The following is a 24,179-nucleotide window of genomic DNA, read 5'->3' on the forward strand; positions in this document are numbered from 1 at the left end:
CGAATTGCAAATAAGAAATATGAATAGATATAATTGTTTTGCGTTTAATTAGTATAATTATAAGTCTGTATGAAGTTTACCTCATAAGTTACGAATCACTTATACTGTTATTAACACAGTTTAAAAATATCATTGACTTTAACTTCCATCACGCGAAATATTAACACGCCTCTGCCCTTACGCTCGTATATAGCCATTGCTCATTAGTCGTATAGGTAATAATCTATTGATGCTTATTATCATTATTAAAAATATGTCTGTCAATATTTAATATATTTTATTATAATATTTCTGTATGCTACGGATCTTAACGTTTTCCAAATAAAGCAATGCAATCGCATTAATAAGTGCAGTTTCAGTGGCGCAACTTGATAATAAGGGACTCATGTAAAAATTTCCAGACTGGGGCTCTTGCACCTACTAATAAAAATGAAAAACGGTGGATATACCTTTTTAAAATTAAAAATATTGTTTTCTCACGTGTCATAGTTATATAATAATGATTGGTTATATTTATTTTTTTATAAAATCTAACACAAATCAACTCTTCTTGTTCTTACAGTTGCTAAGTCATTTATTATTTTGTTTGTATCCAATTCAGCTGTAACTGAAGATTATTTAAGAAATATCGTGATCCCCCCCCCAAAAAAAAAAAACCTGGGGCTCCAGTGAATTGCATACTACCGATAATTGTGCCACTGTGCAGTTTGCTGTTAAAAGAATCGACTTGTATAAAACATATTATACACTGCCGTCTCTTCGCGGAAACGGTACATTTTAATATAATATGTATATACCTATCTATATAATATGTTCCTACTCCGTCTAAGCACCGCGATGGCTAAACGCGGATTTCGTTTGCCAGCTATTAGCAACAATACGAGTAACAATGGGATTTGTAATATTTTTTACAACTCCCGACGGGCATCGTCACTGGCTTTTTTCTCTCCCCATCACGGTCGGTGTATTCAAAAGGCGGCGGTCCGCTAAAAGGTTGCCGTTACATTATTTAAAACCCGAACGTTAATCCCGAATGGGAGTGCAGAGGCGTACACGTTACACATACGCGCATTGCATTTATAGGTACCCATACCAATAGATGCTGTATAATATAATATAATACTTGCCAATTTCGTATGTTCGAAAACTATATATATACAACGGAAGATGAAACGATGAAAAACCTATAGATCGCGATACTATATATAGCCATCATATCCACGTGAACCTTTGCATGTGTCGTCGGCAGACGAAAAAAGGACTGTAATATTGTATTATTGTTACGATGTTATCGAGGTATTTTGTAGTTTACCGTTTAGCAGTTGTAAATATATAAGACGTACACACGTAAGAGCAGTTTTAGAGTTATTTAACTTTGTTTTTTTAGGGATAAAACGTCTCTGATAATATATAGGATCATCTATATATGGACTATCATAATATATAGCTATGGACTATGGTGATTTTAATATTTTAATCACTATAATATTTAAAATAATAATAATGATAATAGTGATAATAATAATAATAATAATAATATTAATAATTTATAAAAATGGTCCAAATTTAATAAATTAATAAATACTAGTTCCAATATTACGTCAATTTTATATTTTTGTAAAACTATTTTTAAGGAGTGTCATTCTTATTACAGACATTTTAAAAACTAAGAAATTAATTTTGAATTTGGCAAATCAAAATTTTCAACAAAAAAATGATCCGTTAAATAATTTACAAAAAAAATGGGGAATTCTCATTAGAAAACAGAAGTTTGTATCGCCAAAGGACACTCCTTAAGAAGTACAAAAATCAGGAATTTTAAAATATATAATATGGACTTTGAGTATATATTTAAATATTTCAAAAACTAGATTTAAATGAATTCATTATTCAATTTAAAAAATGGGGTGAGCATACTTGGTATGGCCATCAGCAATATATCAGCTATATAATATAGCTGCTATATGATATATTATTATGATCTGTAAGCCTAAATTGTATTATTATAGTATTACCTCATTACGTCAAAAATATGCACTATTAAGCTGTAAATAATACATAATATAATACTAATCGAGGGGTCATGGTGGTGGTGGTACGCAGGGGCGGAGGCGACGATTAATCGAGAACGAAAATGCTTGTCTCGCAGTGCTTGGACGTGTATCTGCACGAATCCGTGTACTTACTGTTGGGTGCGTATTTATATTATTATTATTTATTAAGTTTACGGTGGTGCGTAAACATGAAGGGGGTGTTTAACCAACCCGTAGGCTTTTTTTCACTATAATATAAAAACGGGAAAATGTGTTTATAAAACATGATATGTATAATATATTTACACCTACCTAATATATGGCCATTTTGTAATATATATAAGCTCTCTCTCTCATTGGATATTTCTATGATGAACTCCACTGGATATATATAGGTATTATACTATTTTATGTAGGTTTTCTATATTTTACGAGGGAATAAATTCACCATTTAATCGTATACTTACAATTGTTTATAGTTAAGTACTTAAGAAACCGTTTCGCTTCAATGATGATAATATTATATTTAAGATAATATGCTCGTAATGAATAAAGAGGAAAACTAAGAGTTTTTCAATGACTTTTACTCATAAGTACATAATTATACTTACTTCGGAAATGAAAAAAAGACGCTATCTCTCTTCGCCAAAACCTTGTGCCTGTTAATACGACTCTTCATTGAACGAGATAACAACCAATATTCCCCTATCACAGTCTATAAACCATAATATGTATAAATATTCGACTGAACTATCAACTTTGAGAGAAATAGACAATAGTCATATACTTATAATATATTATGTATAACTAGATACTACATAAATACATTTGTTGAAAACACCAGATTTATTTTTTTGCAATATCATTTTTTATTTTATAGTATAAATAAATTTACAATCTGTAATAAAATAAAACAATAAGTAAATATTTTTTTACTAGGTTTGGTCCAAACCGTTTGGAGGCTTGACTGAAGGGTGCGTCCATTGAAACTACTTCAAACTGGTTTTTTTTTTGTTATTATTTAGTGAAATAAATCACGAGGCCAATTTCGTTTTAGTCGACGGGGAGGGTTATCCGGGAGAGTCTTAGAGGAGAGGTTAGAAACCAGATTATTAAAAAATTAAAATGACGTAATTTAATAAAAATTAGTATATATTAGCCGATCTGGCCAGATCCACAATGCGTCTATATCGGAATGTTTTTAAATAATATTTAATTTATTGTTTGTTACTCAAACATCAAAAGGCAACGACATTAGCTTATATACTAAAGCTCAATTATATAGGTACTCAACCAATTTTGACATTTTACCGGTTGTTCTTAGAGGTATAAATAAATTGATGTTTTAAAAGTTATTAAAAGTTGTGTATAGTTTGAACACTTAAAAAATATATCAAATATTAATACTACATAGGTACGATCCACCACTGAAGACCTATTTTATATTATTTGTTCATTTCTTCGTTGATATAGCTATACCTATCGTATATAAAGTAATTTTTGCAATTTATTTTTTGCATGCTTATTTAATCGATTTTAACTTGTATAACTTTTGACCCTTTCGCTATTAATTATTATAGTAATAACTATACATTTTTTCCAGATTTTTTTTTTTGTTTTATATAATAGTATTTAAAATATCTGTAAATTAATTATTTTTTTACAATAAACGTATAAGCATTAAAGTTAACTTGAATAGCTGATAAAAAAAAGCCATACCCAGCAGCGATAACACTTTTTTACGTGATATACCTAGTATCTACTATATATTATATTAACACAAATATTTTGATGATTCCCGTTACATAGTATTTTAAATTACATATAACATACATATTATATTGTATACTTATTGAATAAGTAATAATATATGCTATTATATGTACATTGTATACACGGTCCGTCGGTCCGTGACTTGAGAGTATCGAGATGTCCTACACTCAGCCGTATAATTATTAATTTATATCATATATACACGTGTACCGGACAGTATATAGAATTTTGTACACACGAAAAACGATTAGACGCGCCGCCGCTGTAGTATTGTATATAATGTGGTACTTGTATATATATGCGATAATATAAAGTCATTAGACACGCGTCCGACTACCCCAAAGCCCCCCAAAATACAGCCCACGTGAATAAATCACATCGATGTTGCACTTGCCTCCACGGGGTCGGTTATTAACCACCCTCGTCGTCGCTTATTTATCATTATATTATTATATATTATTATCATACGATTGACCGCGCTTTGCTTACCACAGATCGTGTGTGAATGTTCGATTGTACATGGTTTGAGTCGAATCGAATTTTAAAAATGTATAACGTTTAAGCGTAGCTATATATACCTAAATTATATCTTGAGGCGTTATTTTATAGTCTGAAAATTATATATATTCACATTAAAGTTCAGTCACTTTTTCCGAATTTATCAACATGATAATAATAAATAAATATTTAAATAACATATTATTTTGGTTTGTTTGCTTTTAACTTTTGTTTCGAATTAATGTTTCTTAAATACAAATCCTGGCATTTTAAAAATAATCATGCGAAAATGTGTATAACATATAAATTACGTATATATTTAAAAACCACGACTTAAATTACTTAATACCTTTTTTCAACGCTTTCCGTGTGCCACGGTTTATACAATTGTATATATTGTTATGTGTCATTTAAAATTAATCGTTTTTATTGGTTGTACCTATACCTGTACGGTGGAATGGTAAAAGTTTCAACAGCGCGAGATCACAAAAATAATTGTCTCGTTTTTATACTCCTATAGTTACAAAATCGGATACGTTATTTAATTAAACGAATTATCATAATTACGCTAAAATTAAAATCCCGAGTATAATACTATAAAACAATCTTACATATAAATAACTATTATGTACCTAATAAATATAGTATGTATCAAAATGAGTAAATGATCTCTAAAATGTAGTAACCATAGCTGTATATATAAGATTATCATAACTCATATATAAGTAATAAATAAATAAAGTAATAAATACCTATCAGGCACCTTCTACAAAATACGTTCCGATAAAATATTATCCATCCACATTTTGTCCACCGTTAACGCCGTTAACGGGTTATGAGAGTTAATTGAATTATTATAAAGAGAATTCTTCGTATAGAATTTATGAATGATTCGATCAGCCCGGCAATTACAATTTTTAAAATGGCTTATGATGTTTTAAAGAGCTCAAATTAATATATGTCTTAATAGACTAATTCAATAGTTATAATTATTTAATTTTAATATTAAGTTTATAAATATATATGGTTCAGTTCATCGGCCTTAGAAAGCCTGTTGTCCTATAGGAATATTCCCACTCAGTAGTGTATAACGACCATATTTAAAACTCTTAGGAGAGGACTTAAGCAATCTTCTTCCCACTATATATAATATAAAGCTTTATGGTACTTAGAATTTATGTTATAGGATGTCATTAATAATAAAAAATAATAAAAAATTGTATGAATTTATCTAATCAATTTTAAGTAAATGTCGTTTCCCCGCCACCAGGGCCGGATTATGGTCATAATTTAAGGGGGGCTATTACTTGTATTGAGGCCTTTTCACCTAAAACAATTTCCTTTTTTTCTTCTGATTTATTAATTTGTAATAAATATAAATTAAAATAAATATAGCATTGTTTTTAAATAAAATTTCCTTCTTATATTATATTATACATTTTTCGGCATATGCAATAAAAAAAAATATACACATATATTTTTAATCTTATATAATATTATGTTTGAAAAACTTTTTCCTGGATTTTTCCTGAGCAAATTTTCTTATAATATTTTCAAATGAAATATTCATAGTCAATTCACACTCTATTGAAAGAATAGATAGAGATGTCAGTCTTGATTCACCCATCATACAACGATATTTATTTTTAATTATTGTTAGTGCAGAAAAAGATCGTTCACTTTCACAGTTAGTAACGGGTATACTTAAAAAAATTCGGAACGCTACATAAATATGTGGAAAAACGCCTGAGAGATTATCTTCAACAATCATCTGTAACATGTTAACCGGGTTTTTTATTAATTTATTATCTTCCTTGACTTTAACCATACCAATGAATTGTTTCAATTCGTCGTATAGACTTTCTTCTAGATCACGAGAATAAACTTTGACTAAATTATTTACGGATTTTTTCAATAAATTATCATCAATCACGTCCAAGCGAGTCAAAAATCCAAAAAGGTTTGTTATATTGTCATAAGCTGAGCTACGTTTTTTTAATTCGGTTTGCAATTTATCAATGATAACAAAAAAAGGGTTGACTCTAAATGTATCTCTACCTTTTAAACTCTCATGACCTGTAGTACCATCCGAATATTTTTGAATAATTTTACGTTTGTTTTTTCCTCCATTCGACCATTCTTTATTAACTGAGAGACTCAATATTTTTGCTTCATCTTCAATTGCGTCAAAATCATTTCTGAGTTCATCAACAAATGTTATCAACGATTGTAGCATACTATTACCAGTAACCATATCAATTTCAATTCTCTGTAAATAAACACTTGTAGCATTGAATCTGCCTAGAACACGTTTCCAAAAAATAGTCATAAAAGCTATTTCTAATTTTATTAACTTTTTCTTAATTGAATTGGCATCATGACGAGTGTCAGCATTTTCATTCATATCTTTAGAAATGTCAGATAACGTATTAAATATCTCATCATAATTACCGTCAAGAAGCGACGACGACCACTGTACCTATTGGGTCTTGTGTGTCGGTAATGAAGTATCAAAGTCCATAGTCCATTTTCCATATGACATAAATTTAAAATTTATAAGTTATAATAATGTTTTGAAAAAAAATGAGTTGACACACTGTGGCCCCTTTCAACTTGCGGCCCGGGGCTATAGCCCCCCCCTAGACCCCCCCCCCCCCTTGATCCAGCCCTGCCCGCCACTGTTCCCACTGTCAAATTGCACTTGGCTAATCCGTCCCCACAATTGATTGACATTGAGTCATAGAAGATACAATAATACATTCTACTCAAACTTAGTACTCTCTTTATAGTCAATACATTATATTATACGATACACGCAAATGCATATCATTGTATATAGGTTTTAACAGGTCCAGCGCTACCTTTTGTGAGGCCCTAGGCAAAACTTATTCAACTAATAACCATAGCCTATACGATTTCCATATAAAATATTTTTCAATATAAATTTTAAGTGTGAGGCCCTGGACAAATTCTCCGCTTTTTCCCCCTTCTTTAACGCCGGCCTGGATATCGAGTACACACGATATGTTATATTTTCCTGTGCAGTACTATATATATAGGACAATAACAAAAAAACGATTAAGCATGTAATGTACATATTAAATGTACATGTACAATGTACATCCATCAATTAATATAATTATATCGTTTTATTCATTTTTGATTTCGCGAAATTATTCACGAGGATAAAATACATTTTCCGTAAGTATGCTAAACACATTATACACACGACATACATATTATAAAGGAACCTAAATAGACACCTTTATGACCATATGTATGATTGTCGTTATAGTATCGGAGGTCCTGCAGTGGCATACTGATAATATACGTTCCATTGATCAATATCCATAGTCCATACAGATTATATTCACCTAGGGGCTAGGGCTTAAACATTTTCTGACGGAGAAGCAATATTTTTTTTAATTTAATTTTTATTTTTATCGAAGAAACGTGAGAGAGGAAAAAAATTATTATAGGTGAAAATTGAAACGCTTGTTTTCGTTGAATATTGGTGGCAAGTGTACAGAGTATAAAATAATATATGTACATTGTGCAATGTATATATTATATAGCGGCGTGCCAGCGTATACGTGTCCGGAATGTTTTTTTTTTTTTTGGGGGGGGGGGATTAACATCTGATGACACGACCATCGATGCCACCGCCCATGTATCGTATTCTAACCCACTATACAGTACGTCAGCACCCACCCTCGGGCGTCTTATTCATATTCAATTAGTTTTTAGATTTTCGTCATTGTTATAATAACGCGCATATCGACGTGACAATCCGTGACGAGCATTTTTATTAGCCTTTTTCGAGTTTCTAATAATACATTAACTATGGAAGCGCATTTATATTTTATAATTCCTATATACATATATTGTTATCACAATAAATAAAAATGTAAAATAAAATTTCAAAAACGAGATGCATTGTCTTTTCAGATATTTTTAATCGAAACGACACTATAACTTTGGTAAAATCTTACAATTATTATTGCTGATGACATTAATTTTTAATTCTTTATAAATACCATATTTAATTTTTTTATATAGTCACGAATACTTAGATAAAACAAGTAAATAGTATGTAAGTACCTATACCTAATTAGTAATTAGTAATTACCAATCATATAAGAAAAGATTTCCCTCTACTTCTGGCCGCTGGCAGATCTCTTTACTTTGTTATTTTCATATGATTTTTTTGTATTTCTATTACATTTTACCATTAAGTATTGTATCGGTTGTCATCCAACAGATTACATAATTAAAAGAAATATATTTGAATTTGAATAAACCACACAGTTTTCTTAACATCACGAATTACGTCATCACGATGTAATGATGATGTATTTATGTATACCGATGTTAATTATACAATATACTTATAGACGTATAGCCACTATTTAAATATTTGATATAATATATTGAGTTATTTTAACCATGTATTACTTTGAATTGATGTATATGTATTCGTATTTTGACTAATATAATATTTGAATCTATATAACCATCATAGGTACGTATAGTTTCGCATTTATTTAAATCTTTTTTAAATTTTTATTCTATATAATAATATATATTAACCAATCATTGGTTGTCAACCAACCTTACCAATATCGTACATGTTGTCTACATTCGTATAGTTATAGTGCCTACTTATATTATATGTGTTTTTTACCACTTTAAATATGTATATGAACATATGCGGCGTATTGGACTTAATCAAATATCATTTAAACATATTTATATCATAAACACGCTACATAATATTCAAATTTGGTCTCAATTCTTAATAACAATTATTACTTGCCTTGTGTTGGGTATCTTGTGGCGTTGTCGTTTGCGTCCTGTCCGTAATAGAACTTGGCGTCTGGGTCTTTCTTGTGCGTCACCATTGCAGGTGGATCGTAATAATCATAGTATAGGTTTCTGGTGGCCAGGCTTCTAAAAAACATCCAAATGAAACTTTATGATAAATTTATGGTATGTGAATATTGTATGCACATTGTACACCATTATTATTTAGAAAATGTATCACTTTTTCAGAATTGATCTTCTTGGGAAATTCAAGAAACATTTATGCAATTCTAACATGTTTTTGTGTTTTACTAACCTTAATTTTTTCTAGCATTATGTTTTTGGTATAACAACAATATACCTACTTTTAATTTTTAAACAGCAATCTATAAATTTAGTTTTTTATAATCTGTTGCAAAATATTTATTATGAACATTTTGATGTTTATCTAAAGTGTCTATCATACAAAAAGCGTTATTTTCACGAGGTGTAATTTTGTAATTTGCTACAATAGTTACAACGTCGCGTTATTCACGTGCGTGAAAGCACCACGCTGACGAGCCATTTGCCGCTTTAACGCGCGTTATAACGCATTCAAATATTAAACATCAAACCAATAATTTTTTTTTTGATAAATGAATATTTATGTTAACATTTAAAGTTATATTAATGTATGAGTGAAGTGGAAATATGAAATGTGTGATATACTCGTTTCAACTCCAACTTTCTTTAATAACATAAAAATAAAAACTATATATTTGATAATTTTTGAATCAACATTTAAAAAAAAATATTCTATGTAGAAATCAAAACTAATAAAATCAGTTGTTATTTAAAAATCAAAATTGATAGGATAGTTTCACATGGGTGAGAAATAGATGGGTAATGTGAAAAGATTATATAATTGCATGCCCTTATTAGGTATAAGTATACATTTAAAAATGTCGAAAAAGTAATCTACTTATCTATATAAAATCATAATCAGGGACGGCACGAGGGGGGGCAATCAGAGCAGTTGCCCCGGGCCCCGCGATTTTAAAATTATAATTAAGGCTCCACAGTTTTTGAATTATATTTTATATTTTTCTGAGATTAGTTAGTTTGGATAATATGTAATGTGACTGTTATTTATTTTGCCCAGGGCCCCTTAAATCCTAGCACCGTCCCTGATCATAATATATAGGTACCTATATTATATTATATACATACATATATTTTACCAATTTAGTATGATGATATACGTAAACAATATAATATATCAACTACAAATGCTGCACAATAGTTTTGTGTTTGAGACGTTGATATAGGTATCTAACGATATAGACTTTAATAAAACGCATAAATATTATTGTTGTTTAATAATATATTATGCGGTGGCATGTGTATTCTAGTCTATACTCGCCATTTGTGGTCCGCCAGTCCCTCCATATTATAATAATATGTGCGGTGTATATTATACACCGCTGTAGAAACTGTAGAAAGAGGATTACTGCACACTTCTGAGAGGTTCGCGGGTCGGCGTAGATTTTAAATAATCTTTCGAATGAAAAGCCAACAGACAAGAAGCCCGTAAATAATTATCAGGTTAATAATTTAAGAGAATGGAAAGGGTCCTGCAAGTAGCTTACGACGAAAGACCGTTTAACCCTTTGTATTAAAAATTGAAATACACGCACGGTGGTGGGAAGGGCGTCCTATTTATGGGCTTAATTATTTCAAACAATGTATATACTGCACCGTGAAAATGTATAATATTGTATATATTGATGACATGAAAATTAGTTATTCTTCGGTCGACGATTATTAAAAATCTTTCCGCGAATATAATTTGTTTCTTCAAAGTTTTATGCTTTGCATTTTATAAAATATTATAATTTATAACTTAAATTTGATATAATATTATGTATATGTATATTAGTTACTAATCTAATATCGTTTATCTTTAAATCTTTTAATCGTCTTTTTAATTTGGCTTCGGCTGTATTTTGAATTAATTATCATTCGATTATATTTTTTTTTTAAATTGTATGGATTATATACATCGATCGAAAACTTTTAATTTATAACTATATGTTCTTATAAATAATACATTTTTTTTTATACTCTACAACGAGTACAACGAATTAATACCATGCAAGAAATATTATATTTTCAAGAGTTACCTGAAGTTGGTTGGAGAGTGCGGATAATAATGATCGGTGAAATATCGCGTAGACCTACCGCAACAATCTGTAGGTGATTTCAATTCGGTTTTCATTGCATTTTGCTGATACATCACCGCCGCGCGGTCTATAAAAACATGTTAAATATGTAAACATACAATTTATAGATTTATAATGTGTATAAATCATAAACATAGTTACGACAAACATTTTTTCTATTTAATACTTATAAAATCGACGAAGACAATATATTGTGGTAGTACCTATTACAGAATCGATATTATTTTAATATCGATTTGAGTCGAGCATTCGATTTTTCTTTATAACCTCCACGAAAAATGTAAATTAAAAATCGATAGTTGGCGATATTTTTTCGGTTAAACTGATTAGGTTATTAAATCTAAAAAACATTAAAGGTCATAGTAATATCTTAAACCTGCAACACTACATACTAAATTAAAATTCACAAAACTCAACCAATGACCAATGTTATACATATTATATAACATTGAAAGACGTTGTTGGACAAAGATAAATATACTTTCTAAATGTACTTTTTAAATTTTTAGATTGTTAAGTTCAAACGTTCATAAAATATAAGTATATTTAATATAAAAGTTCGGAATCTTTTAAAACAGTCCAACAAACTCTTTAATACATGTTAGAAATATATTATGATAAACATTTTAAAAGATTTAAATTCACGTTTTTATCACAAATTTCGACTTATTATACATTATATACCTTATGAAAATGATCCATCCAACTTTTATACACACCATTGAAAAATACATTTTTCAGAATTTTCCCCAGAGCTTTTACTTTTACAATTACATTTATATTATTAGTAAAACAATTATAACTTTAAGCTTCAATAACTTTTTAAAATATCATAATATATTGACATATGACATAATTTTTGTATATACTATGTATACATAAGTTTGTTATTGGACCATTTTCAAAAATTGTGGATGTTTATTTTAAATATAACTACACTTATATTTGATGAACTTTTGAATTTTGCACTCTATAAATTCGAAATGTTTATTTAATCTTTGTCCAAAAAATTTCTAACAACAACGTGTTTCAATTATATGTATACAATACACATACATTATAATTGAATTTTTAGTGTATGTAGTTCTAGATGTGAGGGAACACTTCAAATTTTAAAATTGAATTACATTTTAATTTGTTCCCAAAAAATGTACAACGATATCCTATAAATCCGAGAATGGTTTGTTAAACTTACATAGTACGATACTACGATGTGTTATAAATACATAAAATTTTTATTTCGTGAATGATTATTTTTACAGTAAACACTCATTATTATGAGAAGTATACTAATGTTTTTCAAAATATATTTTACATAATTTCAACTTTCAAGTCATTACAATTAATTACAAAACATACATTTATTGAAATTTGAATGGTATAGGTACCTGTGTAATTAGTTTTAATAATATTTTTAGTTGTAATATAAATTCATATAAGAGCACAAGCGCACAAGTATGGTCCTCAAAATATTAGTCCTTTATATATTTTTGTCCTCAAAAAGATAATGCACCCCGCTGAACGTGTTGGTGTGAGGGGGCTCACGAGCTCACAATTTGAAATAAAAATGTATTAAATAGTTAATATAAACTAAATAATTTAAATTAACAATAATACACATTTCTCAAAATATTTATATATAATTTATATATACTGGAATCTAAATTTCAAAGTTCAATTTACGTAGAAAAAAAATTATTTTTTGTTAAAATTCAATTTAACTATTCAAAAATTTTCAAATAAATATTTTGGTTTGAAGCATTGACCTATTATAATAGTATATAACTTTATTTTTTCAAAAACATTGTGTGTAAATAATCTAAAATTATATCAAAATAATAATATTATCAATAACGTTAGTGAGCTAGTACATACGTCTACTGCTTATAGATTTTAAAGTATCAGTGTGTATGTATTAAACACCGATTTTTCAATATTTGAAACCCCTCTTCGCTAAACAGCTGCCCTTATATCATTATGTATACATAATGTATATAAGTTTTCCAACTCATAAATCTGACCTCGTGATTTACCGAGGGTGTCTGTCCTATACATAATTCGGTTGATTTTTCAATAGGGGCTATCGTTTATATAATAGACTATAGACATATACCCCTTCACCCTTAGTTAACCCCAACTAATACTACAACAACTATATACTAATACTTTATTATGTACTGTTTAGTATCTACTAATATACAAAGTAACCGTGACCGCGTATACCTAGGTAAATTGAATACGTTTTATCATAACAAAATTATCCTCGCAAGAGATGATTTTTAATGCGCTTTCGTTTTTCGCTTTCACAATCGACTCAAGAGGATAAAGAATATTAATATAAATAATCTATATGTTTATCGAGTTGTATTGTTTTTCTCATTGACAACACTGAAAACCGTACTAAATTAATCTAATTTATTATCCATCATCGCAATGAGATAATAAATTATTTTATTTTAGTCTCATATCAATTTATACATTATTTTTCCACAAATCACTCAGTGTTATACACAAATATTGAAAAATTTAAATTTTCATTCAAAAAATGTACGCTATCTTAAGAACATTTTTTTTAATTAGGTATACAAGTATATATCAGTGGCGTCATTTCAGTTTTTATTAGACTAGGGCAACCACTCACTGATTTTCCGACTCAAATTTTTTTTCACACAGATTCACATAGAATAAAATCCATAGTACGTGAAGGGGGGGGGGGGTAAATTTTCAGGTATTTGAACATCACATACCAGATTTTAAAGTATTATAAATATAAACATTTTTGTGACATATTTAATAGAATGACGAATAGTACAATTATTGAGAAATGTGAAAATAAATAATAAATAGGTTATAGCATTGATTATAATAAAATTAAAATAATACTAATACATTTTTTAATAATTTATTCTATAAAATAAATGATTATAGGTTAAAAATATTTAGTCATAGCTAAATACTCAACACCATGATAAAATACGCCTATTTTGGCATTCTCAACATTTTAATTAATAATATAATAATAAATTTCATTAAAAAATACAAAAAAAAAAAACTTTATTTTTAGATTCTGAACGGAGTGATGAATGTATTGATTTTACAATGATGTGTGTTTTTTTTTTTTTTTTTTTATGTCTGTGTACAGCATAACTAGTCGAAATAATGCTACAATTTCAAACTTTGGGGGGGGGGGGGTGGTTTCCTATGGAAAAGTGAATATCCTTGGTGCATTATAGAGGTCAAAAGTAAACATTTTCCAACAGTTTTCAAAAAAATCGAGAAAAACAAAAAAAGTGACAAAAAAACGGGAATTTTTACGCCAAACCTGTTTTCGACCAAATCGATTTTTTTATATGGTTGTAATTCAAAAACCCATCACTATAAATACTTGAAATTTTCACTAAATCTTTAAAATATAATAATTCTTGCTTGAACAAAGTAGGTACGTACTTTGCACAGTGCCAACTGTCAGAGTCTAGTGTCTAAAATCTAAATGCGTGAGCGCCAAGTACCAACTGTTCCACTTGGACACGGTGGCTGTTCTGTTATCGCAGTAATATTATAATTGATAAAATAATTATAAATTTATTTATTAATCAAAATATCAATATTTTATGATTGAACGATTCATTACAATGGCCTTAACGAGCTAAATATAAAACTTCTTATAATTTTTAAATGTGCCGACTTAAAGTTGTTGTACATTTTAGACTAGGGCAAATTTCCAAGCCCCCCCCCCCCCAAACAAAAAAAGGCGCCACTGGTATATATTTGCGTGATTTGTACAGAATAATTGAATGATTTCTTTGGGCAGATACTAAATTATTACTCGACTTACGCTAAACAGTGCTCTCAATTATAAAATTATCGTTGTGTAGAAGGAATGTACACATAGGTACCTTAGGCCTAGGTTGTAACTATTTTTGAGGGACAAGTCTTAAACAAAAATTTTAATGCGTTGCTATTAGTTATTACTATGGCTGTACCTAAACCTAACTATAAATAGTAAATACCCATTAATAACTTTCATTGTGTTCTAATTAATAATTGTCGTGGTCAAGATTCAAATAAGTCTTAAGTGAGTATATTTAATATTTTATAATTAACAATTAGGTTATATAGTTATGAATATTACTAGTTTGACGAGACAACGATTTCAAGCACTCAAATTTTAATTTAAAACGTAATTCAGTTCGGTCCTTTTAGTTTTTAAATCATTATACTATAATATGTCTAAATTATATAGTATGAATTGAAGTAAATTATATAGAATGAAATAATATGAGTTTTAGCCTTTAAATTACTTTTCTAAATATTGATTAAAAACCTTTACCAAGCTCATTATCAATATATACTATATAATAATAATACACATCATTGTTGTTTATATCTCATAAGAAAAATTCAGCACGTGGAAAATGACGAGTAAAAATCTCTAAATTCAAAAAATACCTAAATATTTCAGTTTTGAATAAACACCTCGGGAAAGTGTTAAGTTAAGTTATCTACTAGGTAATAAATAACCGTAGTTTACGTTCAGACTTATTTTACATACATATACGATTATGATATACCTAATATAAAAATAATATGTAATGTGTATAATGTAATATTTTGCGATCTATCATATTATTTCCGTTTTCTCGTAGGGTTATTATTTTATATCGACATGCACGTCATGCTTGCATGTGATGTGATCAAAGCGCCCTTTAATCGAAATTCTAAAATACAATAATAAAAAAATACAAAATACAATTTAAAACGCTTTACCCCCCGCTAGACCGTTTCACTTAGTGGGTTCTCAGCGAGACACCGCAGATCGTCACGTCAACGTCGTCCCTTATATATATTTTCAAAGACAATCTGCGCCGATCGACGACATATACCTGTATATTGTATATAAACAGACATATAGCGGGTATAATGTTTATACGCCGTCGTGACAATGTGTGTCATCTGATAATATATAGCATACTAGGCATACTGGGATATACCTATTATTCGTCCCTCGAAGTTATATAAGAGACGAAATCAGAATTATTCTATTCGAACAAAGTAAATATATATACATATTTGATACCTAGGTACATTTCACTCGCTGAATACGATACGTATATTGTCACTTATTCAAACTGATGTGGATTAATTTAGTCGTGTGAAGCTTTAGTCTTGAACAGTGGCGTATAGCCAGGAATTTTATATGGGGGAGGCTATGTCTCGCAAAAAATACAACATTTTTTTTCAATTACACTTTTTGTGCCTAAAATAATGTTTGTTGTAAATTAAGCATAAAATTAAATAGTGTATAATTTTTTTTTTTTAACTTATTATGGCTCCAATATTTTAAATTTTAACTACATGCTTCTTGGGACGTGATAGTATAATTATGGGTACAACTGTAAAATATTGGTTCGGGGCTCGTATTATCGAAGTACCGTAAATTTTTGGTAATTTATAGTACATACATTACATATTTATTAACCATGGCTGAGTGATTAATTCACAATTAAGAGGACGTGATACCCGCTTATATTTTCTCCGTCTTACTGCAAGTGCGTGGCTTGGTAAATTTTACACTCAGCAGATCACGTTTAGCTCCGTTAGTTTAAAACTTTGAATAAATTGACCTATTATAAAATTTTAAGGTAAGCGTATTATTTAGACAACCTCTTGAGATTTTTACTATATTTTAATTTTGGAGTGAGTTATGAGTATTTTAAGCTGTAAATATTTTGTACATCTTAAAATACTTATAACGTGATCCATTGAGCTTAAAATTTGCTATGTTAAGCACTTGTAAGTCGGAGACAACACATACAGTTATAACATTCTCTTAATCGTGATAATATTAGAAAGGATATAATAATAATTGTAGATTTAAGTGATTTAAGTTCTGATAAGTATATTATTATTTATTTATAATATATGTTTACTATATACAAAAGATAATAGGTATTTCAATATTTTTTATTATAAATTAATATATTTGGCTATAATAGCTTAAATAAACATAGTCAACGGGAGGGGGGGGATTATGGTCCCCCTTGGCATCTTCTCTGGCTACGCCACTGGTCAAAAACATTACTGTACAATTCTACATAATTTGTATGTACAGTATTCACGTATAGTACGGCAGAAACAGATGAAAATTCGTACTTTTAATATACATTTATACTCGAAACATATCTATGAATATTTTTAATTTAACTAAAATATTTTTATTTTTGCGTAGAAAAAAGTTCAAATTAAGGTCCACTTATCTAGAGCCACTTGTGGGGTATTAATTTTCCAAGTAAGTTCCTATATGTGTATACAGTTATTAAATTTACACTAAAGTTACTTGGCTTAGATTGTGATAGATATTTGCAGTCCACATACTACAGAGAAAATAAATGTTGTACAGATGATTTTTTACGAATTTCATTTAAATGTAAGACGATCTATTACTACAGTTATTATACATATAATATCATGTTCTTTGCTGTTCAAGTGTTGGTGCCAGATAATCGCAGTCTTAACTATTATGCGTTAAGTAAACGAATTTGATCGAGCAGATCGAGTCAGAGTTTTTCTACTGCTTGATCAATGCGCATGTATACATATACCTATTACTTATTGTCTGTCCACCGTGACCGTAGACAAGAGAGCTTGAGAGCTATTTTTTGTAAGTTACCCATTATTTGTGCTGGTTAAAATTTTTAACCTCTATATTAAAAACTGAAATGACACCATTGCTGTATATAATATATATCTATACATCATAATTCATAATATACTTATAAATGTATAACTATATTTTTATAGAAACATTCTTGAGATTATGTTAATTTTATAAATTATTATTATTTAATATTACTTTATTATTGATTATTGTAGATATTTAAAAAAAATAAAAAATAATATTATGTACAGTAGGTACGTCATTTAAAGGGGCCAGATTTTACCGAGAAAAAAAGTGGGTCAGCTGACTTCTCAAGTTGTCGGCCAACCCATGTATTATAATAGAATCTATGTCTTACACATTATATTAATTTCATATATCAATGAGAATGTATTATGTTTTAAATTATATTTAAGACTTATTGTTTTTTACAATGCTACAGCCGTTAGTTTCAATAATATATTAATATGTTATGCGTGTTTATAGATACTAATAAAGTAATAACTGACAACTGTACACGCCTATACTTCCCGTGAAGTAAAAAACATCGACGATGTCCATATTCTTACCTTCTTGATTCCAGTTTTCTAGCATTTGGCTAATAGGCTTACTCGACAAATGCACGTAAACGTTTTCTGTAAAATAAAAATATAAAAATATATGTTAATAGAAAATATTTCAATCTTTAAGGTATTAAATAATATCATAATATTAATATAATATATCTAAATGTGATATTATTACCCTTTACCTGTTTGTTGGGGCACATCATATATTCCGTTTCTCTTATCGATTTCTATTTCACTGTTTTCGATTACTCCCATGTACGACGGATTTCGGATGTTGAACTGAAAAAAAAAACATTGGCAATATTATTGATTTTACTACTCGCGTCAATCATATACAACCATGATTTTTATTATAGTTACATACTAGAAGCTATTAATAAAAAAAAAAAAAAAAAAAAAAAAAACCATGATTTCGATAAACCTAATACCCTATACTTATCAAACGCGGTTATTGATCATTACTTTTCATGACTATAATAATCCCGCTCTCTAGTTTATTTTACCTTATATTATACAATTATTTAAAATATTATTTATGTTTGCTTATAATTACTTAGATACAAATAATCTATACATACAGTATACCTAAAGCTTTTGTCCCATGAAGATTTATTAACTAATGTACTATGATTATATTAACATTAAAGTGGTGTAGCCATACGGAGCATTTTAGTTAATTTTAATGAAACTATATATAATATTATGTCACATTTTATATATATAACAGGAAGGTATATAATATTATATGATTCAACAAAATCCTACTCCTTAGAGTTAGGGTTGTTAATACATAAACATACCTACTTGTATGAAATTCTTATATTGGTCGGTTTGGTTATAAATTGGGATTTATTGACATATTGTGTATAACATGATATGATGGGAAGTAAATATGTTAAGAAACATATTTCGGAACGAATATGAATTAGTTCACACTTAGGTTCTTTTACTTTGAATAAAATCAAACGAGAATACATTCGATACTAAACCTGCAGTGTCATTTTTACCAACTGTTTCCACAATATAGCAATATTTAGCGATTTGCATTTCATCGCAAAAATTATGAATAAACGTGATTTGAAAACACGCGATGCAGCTCGCGACTTCCGGAAACACCACAGCGCACCGTCCGGAAATGAACGCAAATGACTGGGAAACCGCGCTGTGGCGAAATCGTATTAGCGGCGCGAGTGTGTGTGTGTGTTTGTGTGTATATAATTCGTATGATCGCTGTATGCCTTTAGAGCGAAATCTTTCAACTACGTCTTCTAATTCGGTTTGCGCTGTACGATTTGGCTTTTGAAAAGTCATTTATTTTTCCCGACTGTCCTAGCTTCCTCTTCGTCTTTACGTCAGTTCACTTAGTCTCGAAAGCGCATCGTATAATAATAAAGTGACTAATAACAACTCATCGTCATTGCGGGTGTGTGTAAGGTCGATGGTAAGGCGGGAAACTGTTTCCACGATGCATTTCCGCTGCATTCGGATTTGCACGACATTTGAAATATTTTTTAAGACCTTTTATATTTTCAATTTTAATATCTCGATCGATTTTATTCCGTTTTTCTCAAATTAGATATCCTGTGCCATAATGATTTTCGCTCTGCCGTGTATCTGTGTCAGTCATACTCACACTATAGTTTAAACCTACGATTTATAAAGGATTCAACTCTGAAATCGATTGTAGTTTCTATCTTTTATAAATATAGGTACATTATTTGCGTTGGGTATACCTATAATATAATAATATATTGTAGTGAAAACCGTTTTACATAATATATTTTCTGTAATATTGTGATCACACGATAATATGGTTGAAATGAGACCAATAATTTGAGCCGGAGTTTGATATAAACTTTTTATATACATTTTTAAAATATTGAAAATTATTAATGAGTAATGACACAATCATATCAACTGTTTGAAAAAATCCGTGATAAAACTGCTTTCGATAATTTTGTTTAAATTATACAGGGACAGGCATGGGTTAAGATACCTAAACTGTTTTTAACTGTGCATATCCACCATAGTGGTCTTGAAAGCTTATCACTCCATGTGTCAGTGACATTTGTAACAGAGACAAGAGGCAACTAATAATGTTACTGTTGCTCCCTCTTCATCAAAGTATAGTATGACATTATATAAAAGTGATAATATTATAGGATATAATATAGTGTGTTTTTTATTTTCATAACGAACTCAATAATTTACGGGTTTATAATAAACCGCGATGACGAAATGTATATGAGGGGTGCTGAGATAGGCGTCGATAATGAAAATGACTTATACGAAATACTGTATGCGATCGTTTCACATTAAATGGTGAGTATAATACACATACACGCACAGTAGTCAGTAATATATCATCAGATTCTCTCGGAGAAATGTGTATATATAGCGACCCCACACCACACCCTCACAACGACCTAACTAAATGTTTTGTGTTCCCTTATAAACACGACTGCAAAAATAACAAAACACTTTTTCTGCACTTGATTTTTATGTACCTACCTATAAATGATCATAATAATAATAATTTTTTTTTCGCAGTATCATGATAATAATATTATGATGTATTATATTACAATTTGATGAAGTTTATAAATTATACCAATTCCTCTAGGCTCTATATAGTATTATCTCTAAAAATACCACTAATTTGTGTTATCTATACGGCTATACAGTGTATATAGTATACACATAACATAGCTGATATTAAAATATTTAATTATTAAAATTATTATAATATAAAATATACTTATAACCTATGCATACCTATATTTTACATACAAAAATAATAGTAAAATGTATCTCTCTAATTTAAGAGGACCTCGTCCAGGCCGTAGTTAAACACTGACAAGAGGGCATTTTCCAGGGGCGCAGTTATACGAAAAGCGCTATTTAATCGAGTGCCATTATCAATCCAAATATGATAATTTACAAAAAAAATAATTTGTCGTTTATTTCAGCTTAATTGGGTGAGGGGTGCAAATTTGGTTTTCTGCCAGGGTCACTACTGGTTCTTGCTACACCCCTGGACGTCATACCTTCATATTATGTTTTTTTCATCTTAATAAATATGTATAGTATAAATACAACATTAAAGTAAATATTTTTAGTTAGGAAAAATCTATTTCACGCACACTGTTGTTTTAATAACGTCAATTGATATAATATTATCAAATGTAGAGAAAAGAATATTATCACATATGTTATAATTTCTTTAGTTATATCCCTATTTAGGTACCTATTATCGTATTGTCGTGAAGCAAGTGATGATCAATTTATAATCACAATTAAAATATTTTTAAAAATCCTACGTGGCACCTTGGATTATAATATTCTTACCTTTAAATTTAATAACTCGTAAATTCCTCATTTTCGGTATTATATTAAAAAAACAAAGAACATAGATTTTTCTAATTGGAAATTACGAAAAATTGATCATAATATCAAATCACAAAGTATATAATAATACTCAGTTTATCAAATATGCATATTAATAGTTTATAGATAATGGATTTAGACATGAGGTTTGAGTGTCTCCTAAAAAGCTAAAACTATATTATTTCACCTATAATAACATTTTTTCTAGGGCTTTATAAATATCTTGAAACGTCTTATTTTCGTTTATTCATGGGTATATAAAAATCCGGTTTTTCTTTTAATCTTCCTCCATATAAAACTCAATTATGCCGTATTTCGGTATTCGGTATATATGCCTTATTTTGTAATCTAATATGCCTGATGAATTATACATTTTATCAACTAAAATCTATCTACTATAGTACTATATAATTATAAAACACACTTTTAAAAGATTTAACGTTTTACATATATATATCATTATATTAAAAAGTATTTTAAATTTCACTGACGAATTGCAAATAATAGGTAATGTAGATGGCTATTACTTATATCACGAATATATACAATGTGACGTAAGTTGTACCTTGTACAAGTACAAATAAGATTTTTTGACATTATCTAATTAATATCTGATAAAAATACCTTACCCTTTTTAGGTCTTTTGCTTTTTTTTAGTACAGCATGACGCTTGCAAGTGAAATGAATCAAAATTTTTAAGATTTAATAAGACGTTAACCATAATGCATAATTAATAATAATTAAATTATTATTATTTGTTTTTAAAATTTAAAACACGATTCATACAAGACTACAAATGAAGATATATTGCAATACTATATTTGAGTACCTAAATGGATTTACGTAAATACTAGATTGATATACGAATATACCATTTTAGGCACTTGAAAACTATAATTATTATTTTAAATGTTAATCTGTTTAACGATTTTGTGAATTTTTATCGTTTTACTGTTTTGTACTTTTTAGTTCTTACACTATTTATTGTTTATTTATTCACTAAAAGTTAGCGGTTATGAGGCACCTTTATATGGTCAAATTATTTTAACTAGCTACCCATAAAGATTTTAAATAGATATAAAATATGCCTTTAAATATTCAATTTAAATTAATTTATATTGCTACATTTAGCTTTGACTCATCCCCCTTTATTGTAACTATATAGGTAAATAATATTGAGTCAGCTAAATATTTTTCTGAGTACCTACTTGATATACTTTGACTCATAAACATGTATGTTGATATTCAAAAAAGTAAAAAATTTGAATTTTTTGTTCAAAAGTATTGCAATATGTAAATATTATATATAAAAAAATCTAAAACATATCAAAATGAATGATGTAGATACTTGAACAGTTGAACTGATCTAACCACCCTGAAAAGATGACCTTCAGCTCACAGAATTGCTATGCATCTACCCTACCCGTACACCTCTTGCCTGTCTGTCTCGCTAAGCATCAGCCTTTTTCTCCTCGAGAATTGCTTTCACCAAGAGTATAAAGTCTATAGATGAAAATGTGAATCACGATGATTATTAATAATATTGCTTTTGCACGCACAAAAATTGCAAAAAATACATATTATTGTCTCCTGTATAACGAAAATAAAAACCATCATTAATATTATAATTGCTATATTTAGTATTTATAAGGCACACGTCTAAGCATTCTAAACAATAAATGACATTTTATTAAATATATTTCTATAATTTTTGTGAAAATGCACCTTATTATAGTTCAATAATATTCTAATATTATTATGACGTTATCGGATTGCCGATCGAATATACTATATGCAGGGTACTTACAGTCGATAATATTTTCGGATGATCTACCGGTTCATCCTGCACCTGTTGTTCGCGTGGGCTGTTGATCATAATTTATTCGAATGAATTATAAAAGTAAAAAATATATCTTCCTTTAGTTAATAACTATAGTCAGTAGGTGTATATAAATAAAATATAACTATTGAAACGAAAACTACTGCTGTTAGTCTCCTGTGCGCCGCGATTTTCGGTCTATATACTTTCCGAGCTAAACGAGATATCGATATCACGTGACAAGAACTAAAAAATCAGATCTTAGTCACGTGCAATACGATAGTAAAATTGTTTTCGTCACATGTAGACGTCGTACAGATCTGGAAGTATTGCAACGATGACGACAAAACGGACCAAAATTTGACAGTCGCGACAAAAAACGCGCGTGGCCCGGTAGGTGATACTGACGTGCGTCGC

The 24,179-nt window shown here is 29.0% G+C and overlaps 1 protein-coding gene across 5 annotated transcripts in view; it reads right to left on the reverse strand.

Annotated features, from left to right (window-relative positions):
- The window catches only part of LOC107173215 (uncharacterized), a 35,785-nt gene extending 11,606 nt beyond the window's left edge, over positions 1-24,179 (reverse strand). For 3 of the 5 annotated variants that reach the window (XM_015523651.2, XM_015523650.2, XM_015523649.2), the window contains exons 1-5: positions 23,751-24,179; positions 18,739-18,835; positions 18,557-18,622; positions 11,270-11,396; positions 9,121-9,254 (exon numbers count right to left, since the gene is read on the reverse strand). In XM_015523651.2, the coding sequence (XP_015379137.2) occupies positions 9,121-9,254; positions 11,270-11,396; positions 18,557-18,622; positions 18,739-18,835; positions 23,751-23,819 (493 nt within the window). In that variant the 5' untranslated portion in view covers positions 23,820-24,179. Of the gene's footprint in view, positions 1-9,120; positions 9,255-11,269; positions 11,397-11,532; positions 11,620-18,556; positions 18,623-18,731; positions 18,836-23,750 lie in introns of those variants that run through there. The other 2 variants (XM_089224942.1, XM_089224943.1) reach the window with 2 other exon arrangements.

Source organism: Diuraphis noxia, unplaced genomic scaffold (assembly GCF_037042655.1).
Source record: "Diuraphis noxia isolate RWA-SAM2 unplaced genomic scaffold, SU_Dnox_SAM2 contig0003, whole genome shotgun sequence".
NCBI lineage: Eukaryota > Metazoa > Arthropoda > Insecta > Hemiptera > Aphididae > Diuraphis > Diuraphis noxia.